General features: G+C 40.4%; 1 protein-coding gene across 1 annotated transcript; it reads right to left on the minus strand.

Moving 5' to 3' along the window:
• Window positions 1-3,473: 3,473 nt before the first annotated feature.
• SOSTDC1 (sclerostin domain containing 1) lies at window positions 3,474-7,791 on the minus strand. The gene is made up of 2 exons (XM_040260602.1): window positions 7,440-7,791; window positions 3,474-4,897 (listed from the first exon to the last, which is right to left on the minus strand). The coding sequence occupies exons 1-2, from the start codon at window positions 7,642-7,644 to the stop codon at window positions 4,482-4,484; spliced, it is 621 nt and encodes a 206-aa protein (XP_040116536.1). The 5' UTR covers window positions 7,645-7,791; the 3' UTR covers window positions 3,474-4,481.
• Window positions 7,792-20,428: the final 12,637 nt, after the last annotated feature.

Raw genomic sequence — 20,428 nt, forward strand, 5'->3', positions numbered from 1 at the left:
AAGTGGATCAGTAAGTTGAATGTGACCATAAGCTGCTGCTAAGTCGCTTCAGTCATGTCCGACTCTGTGTGACCCCATAGACGGAAGCCCACCAGGCTCCCCAACTCCTGGGATTCTCCAGGCAAGAACATTGGAGTGGGTTGCCATGTCCTTCACCAATTCATGAAAATGAAAAGTGAAAGTGAAGTCGCTCAGTCGTGTCTGACCCTCAGCGACCCCATGGACTGTAGCCTTCCAGGCTTCTCCATCCATGGGATTTTCCAGGCAAGAGTACTGGAGTGGGGTGCCATTGCCTTCTCCAGTGACCATACGAAATGGATCCAATTCTTGATTTAGCAGAGACTAATCTTGGAATGTGAAGTCAAGTGGGCCTTAGAAAGCACTACGAACAAAGCTAGTGGAGGTGGTGGAATTCCAGTTGAGCAGTTTCAAATCCTGAAAGATGATGCTGTGAAAGTGCTGCACTCAATAGGCCAGCAAATTTGGAAAACTCAGCAGAGGCCACAGGACTGGAAAAGGTCAGTTTTCATTCCAATCCCAAAGAAAGGCAATGGCAAAGAATGCTCAAACTACTGCACAATTGCACTCATCTCACACGCTAGTAAAGTCATGCTCAAAATTCTCCAAGCCAGGCTTGAGCAATACGTGAACCGTGAACTTCCTGATGTTCAAGCTGGTTTTAGAAAAGGCAGAGGAACCAGAGATCAAATTGCCAACATCCACTGGATCATGGAAAAAGCAAGAGAGTTCCAGAAAAACATCTATTTCTGCTTTATTGGCTATGCCAAAGCTTTTGACTGTGTGGATCACAATAAGCTATGGAAAATTCTGAAAGAGATGGGAATACCAGACCACCTGACCTGCCTCTTGAGAAATCTGTATGCAGGTCAGGAAGCAACAGTTAGAAGTGGACATGGAACAACAGACTGGTTCCAAATAGGAAAAGGAGTACGTCAAGGCTGTATATTGTCACCCTGCTTATTTAACTTATATGCAGAGTACATCATGAGAAACGCTGGACTGGAAGAAACACAAGCTGGAATCAAGATTGCCGGGAGAAATATCAATAACCTCAGATATGCAGATGACACCACCCTTATGGCAGAAAGTGAAGAGGAGCTAAAAAGCCTCTTGATGAAAGTAAAAGAGAGAGTGAAAAAGTCTGCTTAAAGCTCAACCTTCAGAAAATGAAGATCATGGCATCCAGTCCCATCACTTCATGGGAAACAGTGGAAACAGTATCAGACTTTATTTTGGGGGGCTCCAAAATCACTGCAGATGGTGATTGCAGCCATGAAATTAAAAGACGCTTACTCCTTGGAAGAAAAGTTATGACCAACCTAGATAGCATATTCAAAAGCAGAGACCCTACTTTGCCGACTAAGGTCCGTCTAGTCAAGGCTATGGTTTTTCCAGTGGTCATGTATGGATGTGAGAGTTGGACTGTGAAGAAGGCTGAGCACCAAAGAATTGATGCTTTTGAACTGTGGTGTTGGAGAAGACTCTTGAGAGTCCCTTGGACTGCAAGGAGATGCAACCAGTCCATTCTGAAGGAGATCAACCCTGGGATTTCTTTGGAAGGAATGATGCTAAAGCTGAAGCTCCAGTACTTTGGCCACCTCATGCGAAGAGTTGACTCATTGGAAAAGACTCTGATGCTGGGAGGGATTGGGGGCAGGAGGAGAAGGGGACGACGGAGGATGAGATGGCTGGATGGCATCACGGACTCGATGGACGTGAGTCTGAGTGAACTCCAGGAGATGGTGATGGACAGGGAGGCCTGCAGATCCTCTCTAAGACCTTCTATAGAGGGTGCTATGATATTGAGAAGAAAGAAATGCCCAAATCATCTTAAGTCCTTTGTTATGTTAAATATCCCAAATTGAGCTATGATGAGCAAGTAAACTAGGCATAGGAAATAATACATTTTTGGTATATTTTACCTGTGATGTAATTATTATGAATGTTCCATGTATAATGATATTATATGTAGTTTAACGGAGAAGGCACTGGCACCCCACTCCAGTACTCTTGCCTGGAAAATCCCATGGATAGAGGAGCCTGGTAGGCTGCAGTCCATGGGGTCGCTAAGAGTTGGACACGACTGAGCGACTTCACTCTCACTTTTCACTCTCATGCATTGGAGGAGGAAATGGCAACCCACTCCAGTGTTCTTGCCTGGAGAATCCCAGGGATGGGGAAGCCTGGTGGGCTGCCGTCTATGGGGTCACACAGAGTCGGACACGACTGAAGCGACTTAGCAGCAGCAGCAGCAGCAGCAGCATGTAGTTTAAGATCCAGTTAGTAAGACTAGAAAATAAATCAATAGTGGACGTCGAATCATTATTTTAATTTAATGATACAATAGTTAGCATATTTAAAGTTGAGAGATGTTTCCTTGTCCTCATGTACGTGAGACTCTCCTCCCTTTCACAGGGAGGGACAACATTAATGTCCTTTATTTAGCTTACTGTGCTTTATGTGGGCTTCCCTGGTGGCGCAAAGGGTAAAGCATCTGCCTGCAAGGCGGGAGACCCAGGTTCAATCCCTGGGTCGGGAAGATCCCCTGGAGAAGGAAATGGCAACCCACTCCAGTATTCATCCCATGGATGGAGGAGCCTGGTAGGTTACAGTCCATGGGGTCGCAAAGATTTGGAAACGACTGAGCAACTTCACTATCACCATGCTTTATGTAATACACATGTGACTTTTAGACTTGTGGTTACAGAAAAGAACAATCTACAAAAAAAGCAGTAAGGACTCCATCATGCTCAGAATCCAAAAAAAGAAAATCTAGATCTTACCGATACATAATCAAGCCTCTTTGGTTTTATTCACTTAGTGTGATGGAATCGGTCAATGATTAAATTGACAAATCAGTGATTTAACTGTATAATCTTGTTCAAGACTGATCACGTTGGTTAATAAACAACACGTCAAACTTGAAAACACCGAAAAACTTGTTTTTGTTTTCTTTGTTGTTTTCTTTTGTTTTAGTTTTTTATTTGAGGACCATGCAATAGTAGTCAAAGTTTCCCAATGTATGGAGTGATTTTTTCACAATTCCTTTCTCAGACTTAACTGCATATTAGAATAACCTGAAAAACTTTAAAAACTGCTAATATCTGAGTTTCACGTTCAGAAACTATGATGTAGTTTGGATGGCAGCCTGGTTACTGGGCTGCATACTATCTCCTCTGAGTGATTATAATGGGCAGTAGATTTGGCATCCACAGGTGTATATAAACATGATATTCTTCTTACAACTCACTGCTGGATTGTCATCCAACTTTTTCAAACATCTTATTTACCAACTAGATGGTCTCCCTATCTCTCTCTTCTTCTTACTATAGATTTTTCTATCAAAACTTGAATGTGCCTTATATTTTAAAAAACTAATGATTCTGATGTGCTTCTTCTGTAGTTTGTGTGCTTATTCTGTACCCTTTTACACGTGTTTGAGGCAAAGACAATAACGTTTAGCCGTGTTTATTTTTGTTAAAAGAAACTCACTGAAGGTCAAGTAACCTTCTGATTGCACAGATTAAATAGGAAGCTGTTACCTATGTCATCTTTACAAAGCATCTTATTGATTTTTAAAGATCTATGCTATCGATAAAGTTCATGATGAAACACATGTAACGAGACTAAAATATTTATTTTACATATCTACAGTATGTATTGTCATACTTCTAGATCAACCACAAATTATACAGGAAAATATTTAGGTACATGAAAAAACTTTGAAACATAAAAAATTAACATTTTGAAAACAATCACTTGTGAAAGCTCATTAAATAATAACATTGACAAATAAATAGTTAATCAGCTTTACTTATTAGCTGCTGCCATGCATTTCTGGCATTCCATTCCAAGCAAGGGTCAGCATGCAGGCTATAATTTCATACTATGAGACTGTAAAAAGCTACAGGGCTTATTTTTGAAGTGAAATGTCACAAGGTCTTTTACTCTTTCAAAGGGAGATCACTCTTGGCAGCTAAACTGTTCCCATGAAGATTACCAAAAAAAAAAAAAAACACCCTTCTGAACTGTTAACCTGAAGATTCATGGCAACAACTCTTTAAAAAAATTTTCAATTTCGAAGAAGTTTTGTTGGGTGTGGGGTGGAGAAGATGGTTTGGGAAATGAAGGGTTACTGAGAAGCCCTTTTCCATGTTAAAAAGTGAAGATTCAATGATGGGTATAGTATCACCCGTCTTTCAAGAACCATGGGGAATTAATACTACAGGATGCGTGGAATTTAAAGGCAAATCGCATCATGGATACTTATACATCTTGAAAAACTTGAAAAATCTATCTCCCAAGAAGCTCCTGATACTCAGGACAGCTGGCTGAGTTTGATCAAAGCAGAAAGCGTATATTTTCAAGTAAGAAAATAGCAGTGGCAGGCTCCAGTCGTCCAAGCAATCAAATCTGTAAAGCAGATGGTTCCTAGTCAGTCCAGTTTGGAGGTCTGAATTCTAACTCATGCTGTGCTTGCTGGGTTTGCCAGCTCTTTTGCGCTCTCGGTGATGCTGGGCTGGCTTGGCGGGCGACAGGCTCTCGAAGTTGTGACTGGACTCGTTGTGCTGCCGCGTGTACCTCTTGCACTTGCAGGCAGTGACCACGGTTATTTTGTAGGTGCGCGTGCTGCCATCCTGGCACTGCAGCTGGATTCGCTGGGTACGCGTTTTGTCATTGACACACCTCCACTCCTGGGAGCTCCTCCGGCTCCAGTACTTTGTTCCGTAACCCCCTCCGATCCAGTTAGGCAGCACAGACAGGGGCAAGCACTCGCCTGCACACACCAACTCTTTCAGAGGGCTGATGCTGGTGCACTGGCCGTCCGAGATGTATTTGGTGGAACGCAGTTCTCGGCAGCCTACTTGAACTCGAGCTGCAGGAAGCAGAAAAAAAAAAAAAAAATATATATATATATATATATATATAAATATGTGTGTGTGTGTGTGTGTGTGTGTGTGTGTGTGTGCATGAGAGGCATAGGCAAACACTTAAAAAAAAAAGTAATCTGCAATGACAAAAAATAATGTCCAAATGATAGCAAATTGGCCAATAGGAAGTGAACTCTTATTTTGTTCTCACAATGCAAAAATCCACCTGGATGGTTATAGAGAAAGCTTGCCTGAAAATTATCAGTTATGGGATAAAATAAACTGAGCCTGATTTTTCATGTGTAACATTAGCTAATTGCTTACTGGAGTATTTGAAAATCCTATTTTCTTAGTTTTACTCCCCCAATATGTATTAAGCAGCTCTAAGTTTTATGTATGAATATTCATTCTTTAATGAGCTAAGAGGGAGTATATGTTCATGTTCTTCACTCACAGGTCTATTAGTTAATGTCTACAAGTGCTTTTAATTAGGTTTTTCAAAAAATCTATTGAAAAAGTGTGGAAAGAATTTGAATATTGTGTACAATGAAATCCATAATATTTTGTTTTAATTATAAAATTCAGCTGCAGAGAATCATATATACATATGTGTACAATGTCTGACATTTTTGCATCTCAAACTAAATAACTACATTTTAAACATAAATTCCCAAACTATCTTTTAAAAACACAGTTAAAATGCTTGAAATTCAAAATGTCACTACAACTCAACATGTAAAGAATATAAAAGCTCCTAAATCAGGAACGTATGGTTGCCATAACAACTTGGCTACATTTCCATGAATTTTATGGCAGAAAAATGCCTAACATGACTGATTTACAAATGCAAAAAGAACCACAGTGTTTGTTTCCTGAATATTGGTCATGGCAAACTTTGTTTAGTCATTTGAATGTGATAAGTATGTTCTCTAATAGACTGTTTCTTGTTACATGCCTTATGTAATTGAAGCAAAAATTAGTCTTGAAATATTTGGGTTTTCTTTTCCATTGCTTTGTTATCTAAACTTGAGGAGAATTGCCTGTAACAAGCTTGGGAAAAAAATCCAGCCTTGTTAACCAGAAATATATATATAGTTCAAAGTACAGACTGCTGAAATTTAAAAAAAATAATGAATATAAGGGACACTGAAGTGGTCTTGCATAGGATATTGAAAGCTAATATGAAGTAAATATTGAATTAGGAATGTTACTTTAGCACTGTGCCCCCAGAACATATAAGGTAAAAGATATAGTCTAAAGGGATGTGATAGTTGGTGGGAAAAAAATGTAATGCATAAACATACACATCTGTACAGATATGGAGTGTGAGATTGAAATTAAAGTGTAACCTAGCTGGCCAGTCAGCATACTCTGCCTGTCTGATTCTGACTCCAGCTCACCTTCCTGTAGCTGCCTTAGGAATGCACCTGGAAACAGCCGAGATGATTTCGACCTGCCTAGCTTTTTGTTTCTGTGTATATAGAAATTTGGCATTTTTGCAGTGACAGTTCATTGACAATGAATACCCACCACCTTGCTTGGTAATCTAATAATAATCAGATAGTTCTTGTATATGTAAAAGCAAACATCCTCCTGAAAGTTAAAAAACACCTTGATTTTCTTAGAAAGACATAAACAGTCATATTTGCATTGATTTTTCAAAGGTTGAAACTCTTTTCAGCATTTGAATGGAGTTGAGGAGGAGCAAAAACATTTGTATAAGATTTCTTGTGAACTCTTTCTGTGTCTTTCTTAAAGTCCAATTACTAGCATGTGAAAGGAGTGAAGCAAAAGTTAGGAAAAGACATTTGAATCCTTCCAACTAGTGGTCAACAAGTATGTTAATTAAGCAACAGAAAGGAAGAAAAATAGTTTTTATACAAAGTATTATTGTACTGTCATTATTTTAAATCTCCAAACTCATAAAAGTTTCCCTGGTCTTTCACAGAAATCTACAATAACCTACATTTTGATCTGCTGAATAAGAAGTTATTTCAGAAAAATATGATTCTCCAGTGTTTAGTTTTATCCCTCTTTCTCAAAGATCATTATCCAAACTTCATTTATTTCACTAGACATTTTTTAAAAATTGGTGTGAGCCTTTTTTTTTTCCCCCTTCAGAAAGCTTCTTTTTTTCCCGCTTGTGATTTCCCATATGTGCTTTGGTTATTTACCTTTATACACTCTACCAGAACTGCACATGTTTTGAAATAAACAGCATAACCTGAATTTAAGCTATCTAGAACAACACTTCATGAAAAAAAAAAATTCATTCTGCATTTCAAAGAAGGAACACTTTAATTCCTGGAAACATTTTCTCTTGGAATGTTGGAAAACCGAAGCCTGTGCCTACATTATCAAACCACTGTTTTAGTTATGTTAACTTTGTAAGGAAGAATGCCAGTCTACACACGCAGTGGATTGCTCCCAGATTGTTTAGCAAAACATATATGGTTCAGGTTAGTTAGCAATGAAATAATTCGGCAGGAATGTGAGTTAATGCTACCAAATAAGAACACCAAATTCATGCAAGTAAAACACACTTACTGTTCCGATCCAGTCCAGCGTTACTGAAATGCCTGCCTCCATTTCTGGCTTGATTCATTGTGCTGTTGCTGCTGGGGTGTGCTGGAACAGGTTTAACCACATGTGAATAAAGGATTTCTGTGGCATCATTTTTAAAAGCCAAACAGCTTTTCATTAGGATGCATGCAAGGGGAATGAGAGAGACATGAATGGCAGGAGGAAGCATGGTGAGTAGAGGATTTGTTTGGCTGGAGAGCTGGTTAGTTCCTTTCCCTCTGCTTCTGCACTGTAACTGTGAAATTCCTCCTCAAGGTTCCCTTTATATATCCACTGAGGTTTGGCGTTCATTCAGGTGTAAAGTTGTGTAGCGCTACAGAGTGAAAACACGGAGAAGGGGTGGGATCCCTACATGACCCTGTGAAAGAATTTTACCAATGGAAGAGAAGACTACAGAAAAGGAGGAGCTTCGTATCCAAATTGCCTGAAATTTCAGAGTTGGACTTCATCAGTTGTCTGAGAGCTGAAGCAGCCAGGCGCTATAGCAACTACAGCCCCTCTTCCCTCTCTCTCTTCTCTCTCTGCCATTTCCTTTCCAAAATCTAGTTCACATTCGGGTTTCATTTAAATGAAAATATGCTGCTGTTCATTTGAAGACATTTACATTCCCACAGTTGTTCTGTATTTGTAGTAGGGAGGGGCCTCACCCCAGATAATAGGAGGAATTCAGGAGTTTAAATATTGTAGGGCTTGAATGAAGCACCTAATTAGTTAAACATTTCTCGTGTGTCAAGATACAAACCACCTTTTTTTCCTGAAAGTATAAGGCACAGAGCTAAAAATCTGCCCCCTGGACACACTTAAATAATGCAGCTTTGATCTGCATGAACTGCTGGGCTCCTAGGTAAATTATTGCCAGGGGTTCTCTGTGGAGAGTAATGAGCATAGCTCTGTCTGCATTAAAGTAACTAATATCCATTTGCATCTTAAAAATATGACCCAAGCATTACTGTTCATAGCATCATTTTACATGAAAGCCATTTCTGACTATTTTGCAAATTCAAGTTAATTTTTGCGAGGTTTTTCATGGGCTGCAGAACACATATTCTACTTCCATTTACTAAACATTCTGTTCATGACTTCCTTTGGCTCTGCTGCTCATGTAAGAAACAAGGTAGTCTTCTGTTTATCCACACATGACACAGATGTTCCATTAATGACTACCAGGGATCTCCAAGGGCTTCCCAGGTGGTGCTCATGGTAAAGAATCCACCTGCCAATGCAGGAGACCTAAGAGACCCAAATGCGATCCCTGGGTTGGGAAGATCCCCTGGAGGAGAGCATGGCAATCCACTCCAGTATTCTTGCCTGGAGAATCCCATGGACTGAGGATCCTGGTGGGCTAACAGTCCATGGGGTCGCAGAGAGTCGACTGAAACAACTTAGCATGAACACACACAAGGATCTCTAGCCTTAAAACTGTAATGAAATTCCAACCGATTGGTGGGATATCTTGATTGGAATCAAAATTCTGAAACGGTTGTCAATTTTAATTCCATTTTTGCCCTTTGTGTGGCTATTAAACTGACCCTGTAGGATGGATATATATTGTTATTGCTGTTTGGAGCTTCCTAGGTGGCTCAATGGTAAAGAATCCACCTGCCAATGCAAGAGATGTGGGTTTGATCCCTGGGTTAGGAAAATCCCCTGGAAGAGGAATAGGCGATGCACTCCAGCAAGCTTGCCTGGAAAATTCCATGGACAGAGGAACCTGGTGGGCCATAGCCCATGTCACAAAGGGTCAGACACAACTGAGTGACTGAGAACACATATACAACTGCTATTCGTATCTATCTGTCCATCACCTGGGCTTTCCCGCAGTGGCGCTGTTGGCATTATGGAATAGACACTTATTTGTTATGGGATACTGTCCTGTGAGTTTAGCAGCATACCTAGTTTCTACCCACTAGATGCCAGTAGCACCCCCAGTTATAATCAAAAATATCTCCGGATGTTGCCAAATGTCCTATCTATCTCACTATAAAAAGAAAGTACAATTAAGAACAAAACATTAATGATTTAGTAGTACTAAGAAATTACTGTATCTTTTAGGAGAAAAATGATACTGTGGTTTTATGTAAAAACAACTGCTTCTCTTTTAGAATTAAATACTGAAATATCCTTAGATGAAATCACATGATGCCTGGAACAAAACTTCAAAAACAACACAGGAAGTGCGTTTGGATGGTGCTTGATTTGATGGTTGTTGAGGCTGGATTCTGGATATTCTATTTTGTTTACTTTTGTGTATGTACGAAATTCTACATAATCAAAAAAATTTTAAAACCTGAATTCAAAAATCTCAATGTATACATACTGTCAATCACATCTCTATCTTAAGACTATATGTAGTCATTTATTCTAACATTCTTCCTGGAAAATTATGTATGTGTTTATTCTGTGTACATAGAGATTATGGATCAGACATCCTTCTAAAATAGTAACTATGAAAAAAATTTTTTTTGCTTTACAATATATTTTTTTTAATTGGGGTATAGTTGCTTTACAATATTGTGGTAGTTACTGCCGTACCGTGAAGTGGATCAACTATATGTATACATATATCATCTCTTTTGTGGATTTCCTTCCCATTTAGATCACCACAGAGCATTAGGTAGAGTTCCCTGTGCTATACAGGAGGTTCTCATTGGTTATTTTATACATATTAATATATATATGTCAATCCCAATCTCCCAATTCAGCCCACCCTTTTTACCCCCTTAGTATCCATATGTTTGTGTCTCTATTTCTGCCTTGAAGACAGGTTCATCTGTACCATTTTTCTAATTTCACATTATGCACTAATATATGATATTTGTTTTTCTCTTTCTGACTTATTCTTTCTGTATGATAGTTTCTAGTTACACCCACATCTCTACAAATGACCCAATTTCATTCATTTTTATGGCTGATTATATTCCATTGTGTACATGCACCACACTAAAGAGTGTCTTATCCTGCTTATCAGGGGACTTCATGTTACATGAAGTACGTTAATATTAACCGTTGACTGGTAGACCCAATGCCTAAAGGAAGAAACAGGGCCAAAATAGCTAATTTCTTTCCCTTTGCTATTTTTTGTGCCTGGTGTGTGTGTTGGTCACTCAGTCATGTCCACCTCTTTGCTACCCCATGGATTATATAGCTCACCAGGCTCCTCTGTCCATGGAAGTCTCCAAGCAAGAATACTGGAGTGGGTTGCCATTCCCTTCTCCAGGGGATCTTTCTGATCCAGGGATCAAACCCAGGTCTCCTACATTGCAAGCAGATTCTTTACCATCTGAGCCACCAGGGAAGCCCCACTCAACAGCCTCTTTTTTTTCTTCCAGTTGCTTAGAGGTGCCATGCTGTGCCAAGCTGTTTCGCTTGTCTGATTCTTTGTGACCCCATGGACTTTTAGCCCACCAGGTTCCTCGGTCCGTGAGATTCTCCAGGCAAGAAGACTGGAGTGGTTTGCCACGCGCTCCTCCAGGGGATCTTTCTGACCCAGGGATCAAACCCATGTCTCCTGTAGCTCCTGCATGGCTGGTGGATTCTTTATCTTTGAGCCACTTTGGAAGCCTTTTTTTTTTTAATGCCTGGAGGAGGAGATTACTATTATTATTGTTGTTATTATTATTTTGGCTACACTGCATGCTCGTGGGATCTTAGTTCCCCAAGCAGGGATTGAACCCAGGCCTAGCATGGAGTCCCAACCACCGGAGGAGGAGGAGATCATTAAATTTTCAGTTTAATTGTTAGATTGTTAATCAACTTGCTCAAACTAACTCCTAAGTATTAAATACCAGGTTAAATATGCTCTGTGTTAAATATACTCTGTCCCTAGTATTTTGTATGTGCAGCCTCAGGATATCATGTCTGGCAGAAGCAAAATTAGGAGTGAAGACAATGTGGTTGTTATACATGGACAGGAAATTCAACATTCAGATGTGACTTCTATGATTGGGTTACCAAAACACTGTGACTCAGTTTTGCTTGCCTGCTCTAGCTGTCTCACTTGTTTCTATGAACATCAGCTTCCATAACATAAGCTTTCCTCTGCAGAAGCCCCAGTGGCATGAAACAGGTGTCTCTCACCAGTAACGAATAGAAGCCCTCAGCCAAACAGCCCATGAGGACTTGAATTTTATCAACAACCACAAGAGTGAATTTGAAAGCAAATATCCCCACAGCCAGTCCTTCAGATGAGACTACAGCCCTGACTTAACACCTTGAAATGATAAAAGTTTTAACTAAGTTGGGGTAATTTTTTACACAGCTATAAATAGTTTACATAATATTATCTGCTTTAAAATGAAGATATAATCATTAAGCCACTCATTTTGTGAAAAATGCTAGAGTCTTGAAAGATCAGATATGGACTCATTCAATATGGTGACTGAATAACTTTCATTCTTTGGGCAAGCTTTGAAATTTATTTCCCAGTCCTCAGCTGAGTCATCAGTATGATGCCATTATTAATAATCAAATAATATCAGAATTAGAGTTCCCTGGTGGCTCAAGACGGTAATGCGTCTGCCTACAATGTAGGAGACCTGGATTCAATGCCTGAGTTGGGAAGATCTTCTGGAGAAGGAAATGGCAACCCACTCCAGTATTCTTGTCTGTAAAATCCTATGGACAGAAGAACCTGAAAGGCTACAGTCCATGGGGTCTCAAAGAATCATACACGACTGAGTGACTTCACTTCACTAATATCAGAATTACTACTGTTGGTCTGATATGCAAAAGCTTGAAAGTAACTTTAATACTCAATTGTGACTCCTGGCACTGGACTCAGAAAACCTGAATTTGAATCTTATTTCTGCCATTATAATCTGTGTGAACTTGGATGTATTTCCTAAAACTCTTTAAGTCAGTTCCTTCAACTGTAAAATATGACCAAACTTACCTACCTTACAGAGAAATAAGAAAATTTGAAAGTGTCTAGCACAAAATCTGAAATGTAGGGGGAAAAATAGTCTTTGAAAATGAGTCTGAGACGACTGTTTCTCATTAGAATCTTTTTTATATGTAATTCTATTTATTTATTTATTTTTGGCTCTACTGGACCTTCATTGCTACTTGGCTTTTTCTCTAGCTGTGGCAAGCAGGGGCTACTCCCCAGTTGAGGTGCGTGGGCTTCCCATCGTGGTGGTTTCTCCTGTTGCCGAGTATGGGCTCCAGGCCCACAGCCTTCAGTGTTGCAGCACATGGGCTCAGCCGTTGTGGCATACCGGCTCAGTTCCCACAAGGCATGTGGGATCTGCCAGGACCAGGGGTCAAACCTGTGTCTCCTGCACTGGCAAGAGGATTCTTTACCACTGAGCCACCAGGAAAGCTCTCCTTAGAGTCTTTGAATTTAAAAATGACCTTGGAAAAAATAGAAAATTCTCAAAAACGTACGATTACTGTATTTAAGGTGTGGAACAAAGAGCTACAAGAAATGATCAAATATTAAATATTTTCTTGATTAAGAAAATAATTAGCCTGACTGGGTTTTATCTTTGAAAGGAGAAAAATCAGAATAAGTATAAGCAAAACATATTTATTGAATGCAACAATGAGGTATATCTGGTCCTCTGTGGATTTTAATTATTTTCACAGAGTTCCAGTTAATAAGATAGACCTTGTACATTTGGAAAGGTAACCATCATTAGTTTAGAAGAAAATTAAAACTACTTACAGAATCTTCAAAATTCTTAACAATAGGATGGGCTAACATCTTGGATTTATTTCATATCAACACTTGAAACCAGTGTTTATCATGAATGCTATACTCCAGGGATTGTAGAGTCGAATGAGGCATGGAGCCTACACTCTTCACTTTCCTGAAAGTTTCTATTTAGATTTCCACTAAAGGAACTCCCTTAACCTGATCTTTCTGTACTATTTTCTTCCTTCCTCACCACCTTTCTTTGTTGTCTCTTTATTTTTATTTTGCTTTAATTCTTTTGGTTTAATATGTAGGGTAAATATTCTTTTTCTTATAAGCTGCTTCAACAGAGATAATATTAATTTAGATAGTGCTGATTATAATCCAGTGTGCGTGCTAAGTCACTTCAGTCATGTCCAACTCTTTGTGACCCATGGACTGTAACCTGCCAGGTTCCTCTATCCATGTGATTCTGCAGCCAAGAATACTGGCATGGGTTGCCATGCCCTCCCCCAGGGAATCTTCCCAACCCAGGGACTGAACCCACAACTTTTATATCTCCTGCACTGGCAGGTGGATTCTTTACTACTAGCGCTACCTGGGAAACCCATAGTCCAGTGTAACTTGATATAAAACCCAAGTGGAAATTTCAAACCCCATAGATATATTTCTTGGTAAAACTTCTCAATCTTGGCTCTACCACGGACATTTTTGGCTGGATAATTCCTTGTTGTGGGAGCTGTCCCCTAAGTTATAAGATGTTCAGCAGCACTCCTGGGCTCTATCTGTTAGATGATATTTGCACCTCCATCACCCAGTGACGACAATCAAAAACACCTTCAGACATTGCCACATGTCCTCTGGTGTGCAAAATTGTCCTGGGTTTTAAACTGCTGGTCTAGGCAAACTCTCCAGTAAATTTCCTTTAAATGGCAGCATGGTGCTGTTAAGGAAAACCTCAAATGTAAGCTCTAGAGAGCAAGTTAGGACAGTGGGGCTATGGTTTCCATCCATCTGATTTTACACTAGAGAGAGAAGGAATTTGTCCATTTTTTTTCTTGCTGAATATGTATTTATTTGACTGGGCTGGATCTTAGGTGCAACATGGTTGATCTAGTTCCCTGACCAGGGATCAAACCTGGGAACTCTGCATCGGAAGCCCAGAATCTCAGCCACTGGGCTCCCAGGGAAGTCCCAGTTTGTCCCTTTTCACTGGCATTTTGCTATCTTGCTCCATAGAGATGTCCTCATTCTGCGCATTTAATGCATGCCAAGTCCCCAAACTCAATTTTATCAAGGTTGGTAGCGTTACATATCCTATCCCCAAGGTGAGAGCTGGAATTAGTTTTGTTCCACACACCTGATAGGTCTAAACCTGTGTTTTACCTGGGAGTTAGTTAGATATGCAACTTCTGAGCCTGACCTCAGGCCAGAATCAAAATCTCTTGGGGTGGAACCTAGGACCTTGTGTTTTAACAAGCTCTCCAAGTCATTTTTATACATGCTGAAGTTTAAGCCATACTGTTCTCGAATCATGTGTGCCCTCCTAACTGTGGCCTGTCCCCATGATTTCCACCACGGTTGCCGCATCTATTTTAACTGGGCTTTTACTTCAGACTGGGGCTTCCGTAGTGGCTCAGATGGTGAAGAATCTGCCTGCAGTGCAGGAGATGCAAGTTCAATCCTTGGTGTGGGAAGATCCCCTGGAGAAGGAAATGGCAACCCATTCCAGTATTTTTGCCTGGAGAATTCCATGGACAGAGGAATCTCGTGGGCTACAGCCATGAAGATGCAGAGTTGAACACAACTGATTGACTAACACTACTTCAGATTTATCCAGTTTTCACAGTCAGATGGAAGCCTGCCCTAAAGCTCAGCCCAGCTGGACAAAACCCAATCCCATTTCCTCTTCCTGCATTTAATTCTCCCTATTGACTGGATTCACTCAGTGTCCCCCCCCCTGACTTTAATGTTTTGTCCAACAGAGATGGTCACAACAATTACTGCTACTTTGATGTCATTGCTCACTAGAAATTGTGGCAATCGTATCTGATTCTCTCAGATATCAATGTGAAACTAGATTTAAGCAAAATACTTCAACCACTGTGATTTTAATTGTTTTCCACCAGCCCCAGGCACATCCCACAGCCACGTTAGGCTCCTAGTCCTGGCAACATTCAGTCTGGCTTCCCTCTTTCTTTAGGAATCTCTTAGTGGGCATCATGGCCAAGCCAAATATGGTAAGGAACTTATATAACCAATAAAGACTTAACAGTTGATAGTTCCCTCGTAAGTCAGAAAATTGGAGAACAACAAAAACAAAATATTTAGCAGAGCATTTGGCCCAACAACAGCACAGTCTTTTCTGTAAAATAAAGTTGTTATGTGCATGCTAAGTTGCTTCCGACTCTTTGCTGACCCATGGACTGTAGCCCGCCAGGCTCCTCTGTCCATGGGCTATCCCATGCGAGAATACTGGAGTGGGTTGCCGTTTCCTTCTCCAGAGGATCGTCCTGACCCAGGGATCAAACCCGAGTCTCTTGCATCTCCTGCATTGGCAGGTGGGTTCCTCATCACTGGTGCCACTTGGGAAGCCCAAAGTTGTTATTTTTGTTGTTCAGCCGCTCAGTCATGTCCAACTCTTTGCAACCCCGGGGACTGCAGGATACCAGGCTTCCTTGTCCTTCACCATCTCCCAGGGATTGCTATAGAGGTTTCTAATTTCAATTCTGGTTTTTTTTTTTTTTTTTTTTGCGTCAAGGCATGGGGGATCTTAGTTCCTGTACCAGGGATCGAACCCACACCTCGTGCATTGGAAGCACAGAGTCTTAACCACTGGACTGCCAGGGAAGTCCCTCTGATATTTTTAATGAAGTAATTTGCCTCTAAGTTATGTACAGACAGAAGCTGAGGTATAGCGGATCCCACAGCAACAATGTACCTGGAGGGGAGGGAATGTGACAGGGAATATTGGGAACAAGTTTGACCACATTGATTGGAAAGGTAGATTGGAGCAGATCATGGACTATAATCCTGCTTTGTATGTTTAGAAGTTTGGGCATTATTTGGTGAGCAATAGAGAGCCATCGAACCATATGTGTATATTTGTGTTAATCTTTGTTTTCACTATGTATAAACCACTGTGTGACATATACCTATGTAAAGTGATAGGATGTTTCCAGTTCCCTCTCTGTCCTTTCCTTGTAACCAGTTCCTGCCTCCTCCCTAAAAATAAACCACTGTTCTGATTTCTGACACAGGTTATTAGTCTTGCCCATTATAAAACTTGATTTAGAAATGACTTTTTACATTGTTGTGTACTACTGTACTGCATGAACATACACAATGTATTTATCCAGTTGGACTGGAGTGATTCCAGCTTTTGGCTCTAACGAATAACACTTCTGTAAACACTTTGTACCTGTCTTTTGATGCATATAGGCATACCTTTGGGGGGATGTATATCTAGTTGTGAAATAAATGAGATATAGGATGCATGTATGCTCAACTTTAGTAGATAATACCAGAGTTTTCCCGTGTGATTTTATTAAATAAAATTTCTATCAGCCCTGACGTAGTTGCCCTGACAGAGAAAGGACAAGATCAACACAATGCTTCAGGAGACTGAATCCAGTTGCAATGTAGATGGTTTAGACGTTGTCATACTGCAATACACTTCACAGGGAGTGCTAGTGGCAAAGAACCCACCGCAATACAGGACACATAAGAGACACGGATTCGACCCCTGAGTCAGGAAGCTCCCCAGAGCGGGGAGCGGCAACCCACTCCAGTACTCTTGCCTGGAGACTCCCACGGACAGAGGAGCCTGCTGGGCTATAGTCCATCAGATTGTACAGAGTCGGACACAACTGAAGCGACTTAGCACTCACACACACCTGCTGCAATATGGAAAGGGGAAACTGCAAGAGCTCAGGTGAAAAATAAGACCCTGAACTTGAAGGAGAGAGGACAAGCTAGAAGAGAGATTAGAGACACTAGGGAGATAGCTTGGAGGGTGTTTGGAAATGAAAGTAAACGCAAAAACAGAAGTTTTAATGCTGGGTCGCGGAGAGACTGAGGTGTCAAGAAAACAAGAGTTGGCAGAGTTTAGAGTTTAATAATGAATTGGGGCTGAGTTAGAATAAGGTTAGTGTGCTTGCAGGAACCCAGAAGAAAGTGCCTAAGAGACAACTGTAATCAAAGCTCAAGAAATCTGTCCAGGGCTTCCCTGGTGGCTCAGTGGTAAGAAATCCACCTGTCAGTCCAGAAGACACAGGTCTGACCCCTGGTCTGGGGGGTCTGACATGCCACAGAGTAACCAAGCCCGCAAGCCCTAGAGCCTGTGCTCTGCAACAAGAGAAGCCAGTACAATGAGAAGACCAAACAGGACCTAGAGAGTAACCCTGGCTTGTCGCAACTAGAGAAAACCCCGTGCAGCAGTGAAGATACCCAGCACAGCCATAAATAAATAAATAAATAAATAAAATTTAAAAGAGAAATCTGCAGCAATTGACTGACAGCAATTTCACTTGGATGCTTTCCTATAACTTTATCACAATAGAACTTGATTTAGAAACCCTCTGTCAAACAGCACTAAGACTTTCATTTACATATCTACTGTCATCTAATCATGCCCTGGATAAAATCTAACTCCCTACTTTCAGGGACTTCCCTGGAGACGATAGTGGTCAAAGAACCTGTCTGCCAATGTAGGAGACACAAGAGACTCGGCTTCCATCCCTGGGTCGGGAAGATCCCCTGGAGAAGGAAATGCCAACGTGCTCTGGTATTCTTGCCGGGACAATCTCACGGTCAGAGGAACCTGGCAGGCTACAGTCCACAGGGTCACAACGAGTCGGACACGACTGAAGTGACTTTACACGCATGAAGTTCTGTATAGATGTACTTGTGTTTCCAACCCTCCCTACTCTGGCCCCAGCGAGGGTCCTCCTGCCCCAGGATTGGTGGAGCCAATAGTATGAGACAGGGTTCAATACAGAAGCAAAGGAAAGTTTCATTTTTCCCTCAGAGAATAGAAATAGTGGAGCTTCCTCTCTAGAGCGCATGCTCTCCCTGACAGGCTGTGGGCGGAACTACTTTATAGGAGATGGGCAGAGGGGAGGGAACGGAGTTCTCGCGAGATCCGTACAGCTCCTGCAGGATAGCTGCGTCAGGCTCAGCGTCTGCACATGGCCCGCCACCGCCATCTTGAATCTCGGAGTCATGGGAGGCTGAGGTGTTGACCGCAGCCTTTCCTACTCGGAATTCTGGCCTGAAGCGCCAGGTTGCACCCCTCTGCCCGCAGTATTGTGTGAGCAAGTGAAACTACACTGAGCACAAAGTAAAAGAAAAAAAGGTTAGACTTCATTTTACTACCTAAAATCTATTTTTATTTTTGCTTCTTGAGAATGTTAAGGAGCTTTGCCAGTAACATTTGTATAGGCTTAGCAAATGAACGCCTTGCATTTTATGTGGAACTATAAATAAAAAACATCCCTCAAAATTGCTTTTATTTCCCACCAAAAAACCACTAGCTTAGCCCGTTTCTATCATTATTTTCCTGAACTACCTTTCCATAATTTTTTTTTAAAACCATATTTCTTGTTTTCTATTCTCTTCACTCTCCACAGTGATGTCCAGAGTAATCTGATTTTTAAAAAAGGAGTCTAAATGTCTCATTTAAAAGTATCATTCATTCCTTTTACTTGAAGTATAAATACCTTTATAAGCCAGCTACCCTCATTTCATGCCATCCTCTTATAATTTATGCTTTGGGAGTAGTTTCTCGTGCTCATCATTCGATTTAATGCTTTCATGACTTTCATTCCTGGAAGTGTTACTTTCATAATTCAAAACTCTGCCCTTCACAGTCTTTCTTAAATATATATACTTAGTCAAACACTGGAAAAGAAGGAAAAGGACAGTTGAGGCAAAGGAAGCTTTTCTGAACATGTGAGAGATGGACCTCTGAGAGTTGTGTACTAGTGTTTAAGATAATATAAAGACATTCATGTTTAGTTTCAATATATTGTGTGATTTTATTTCCAGCCCTAGCATACTGCAAAACACATTTAAGATCAGTAAAATATTTTAAAATCTAATAATAAGAAGCATTCAAATAATAGAAGAAAGAATGCATGTTGATTTTCAGCATGTAATAATTTATGAAGCTTGCCAGAGAATACTGATTTAAATTTTCAAATACATCTCCTTTTCAATGCTCTCATGCCATTAACAAGAGTACTTAGTATTTAAGCTCATTTTTAAATGTATTAGACAAATACAAAAACTATTGTATTAAGGAAAAGATTCACCTTGTCAGATTTCTACTCTTTAAAAAACTGGAGTTATAAAATTGTGAAAATGTCATATGAAAATGTAAAAAATGTCAACAGTTCATTAAATATACGGGGAAAATTCCTTTCTTCCCATCCCTCCTTCAGTCCTGTTCTCTGATGATAATCACAGTTAAGAATGTCTTGGAATGTTTTCCAATATTTTCTGCATTTATAACTACAGTTACAACCACATGTATATACATACAAGTATATTTTTAATTTTTTATAAAGACTGGATCATGATGTACATATAATTTTTCAAATTACATTTTGTACTTAATTACCTGTCATGTACATTTTTCTGTATTAGAATGCATAGATTTACCTCATTCTTTTTAAACCTTGCATTGAGTGAGTTGTATGGTTGTGGCACAAATGATTCATCCAGTTCTCTATTAATGTATATTTAGATTCTTTTTAGGCTACCTCCTTTAAAATTGTGGCAGGAGGTTTGTTTCATACAATTATTATTTTCGGTCCCCCTTTTCCTCTTTTCCTCCATCCAGATAGTTGAGGAGAGGATAGAATTGGGAATGGAAGAGTAAGGGTAGTTACAGGTATTTCATGAAAGACCAGAGAGTTAAATCATTCTGTCGTGTCTGACTCTTTGTGACCCCGTGGACTGTAGCTCACCAGGCTCCTCCATCCATGAGATTTTCCAGGCAAGAGTAGTGGAGTGGGTTGCCATTTCCTTCTCCAGGGGATCTTCCCAAACCAGGGATGGAACCCAGGTCTCCCTCATTGCAGAAAGACCAGAAGCTAAGCCTTACACCCTGACAGCATCCCAGATAGGTGTCTAGGCTTCAGAAAAGTGTAATAACCACATGCATTTCAGATCTCAGCAAGAAATATAATTCCATAGCCTCTGGATCTGAAGGAAGTATGTAGACTGGAGACGAACAGCTTGGTAGTGACCAATGGGAAATGATTGCTAATGAACAGAGCCTAGAGGAGCATCACCAGTACCTTAGCCATATGGA

This window comes from Oryx dammah, unplaced genomic scaffold (assembly GCF_014754425.2).
Source record: "Oryx dammah isolate SB20612 unplaced genomic scaffold, SCBI_Odam_1.1 HiC_scaffold_18, whole genome shotgun sequence".
Classification (NCBI taxonomy): domain Eukaryota; kingdom Metazoa; phylum Chordata; class Mammalia; order Artiodactyla; family Bovidae; genus Oryx; species Oryx dammah.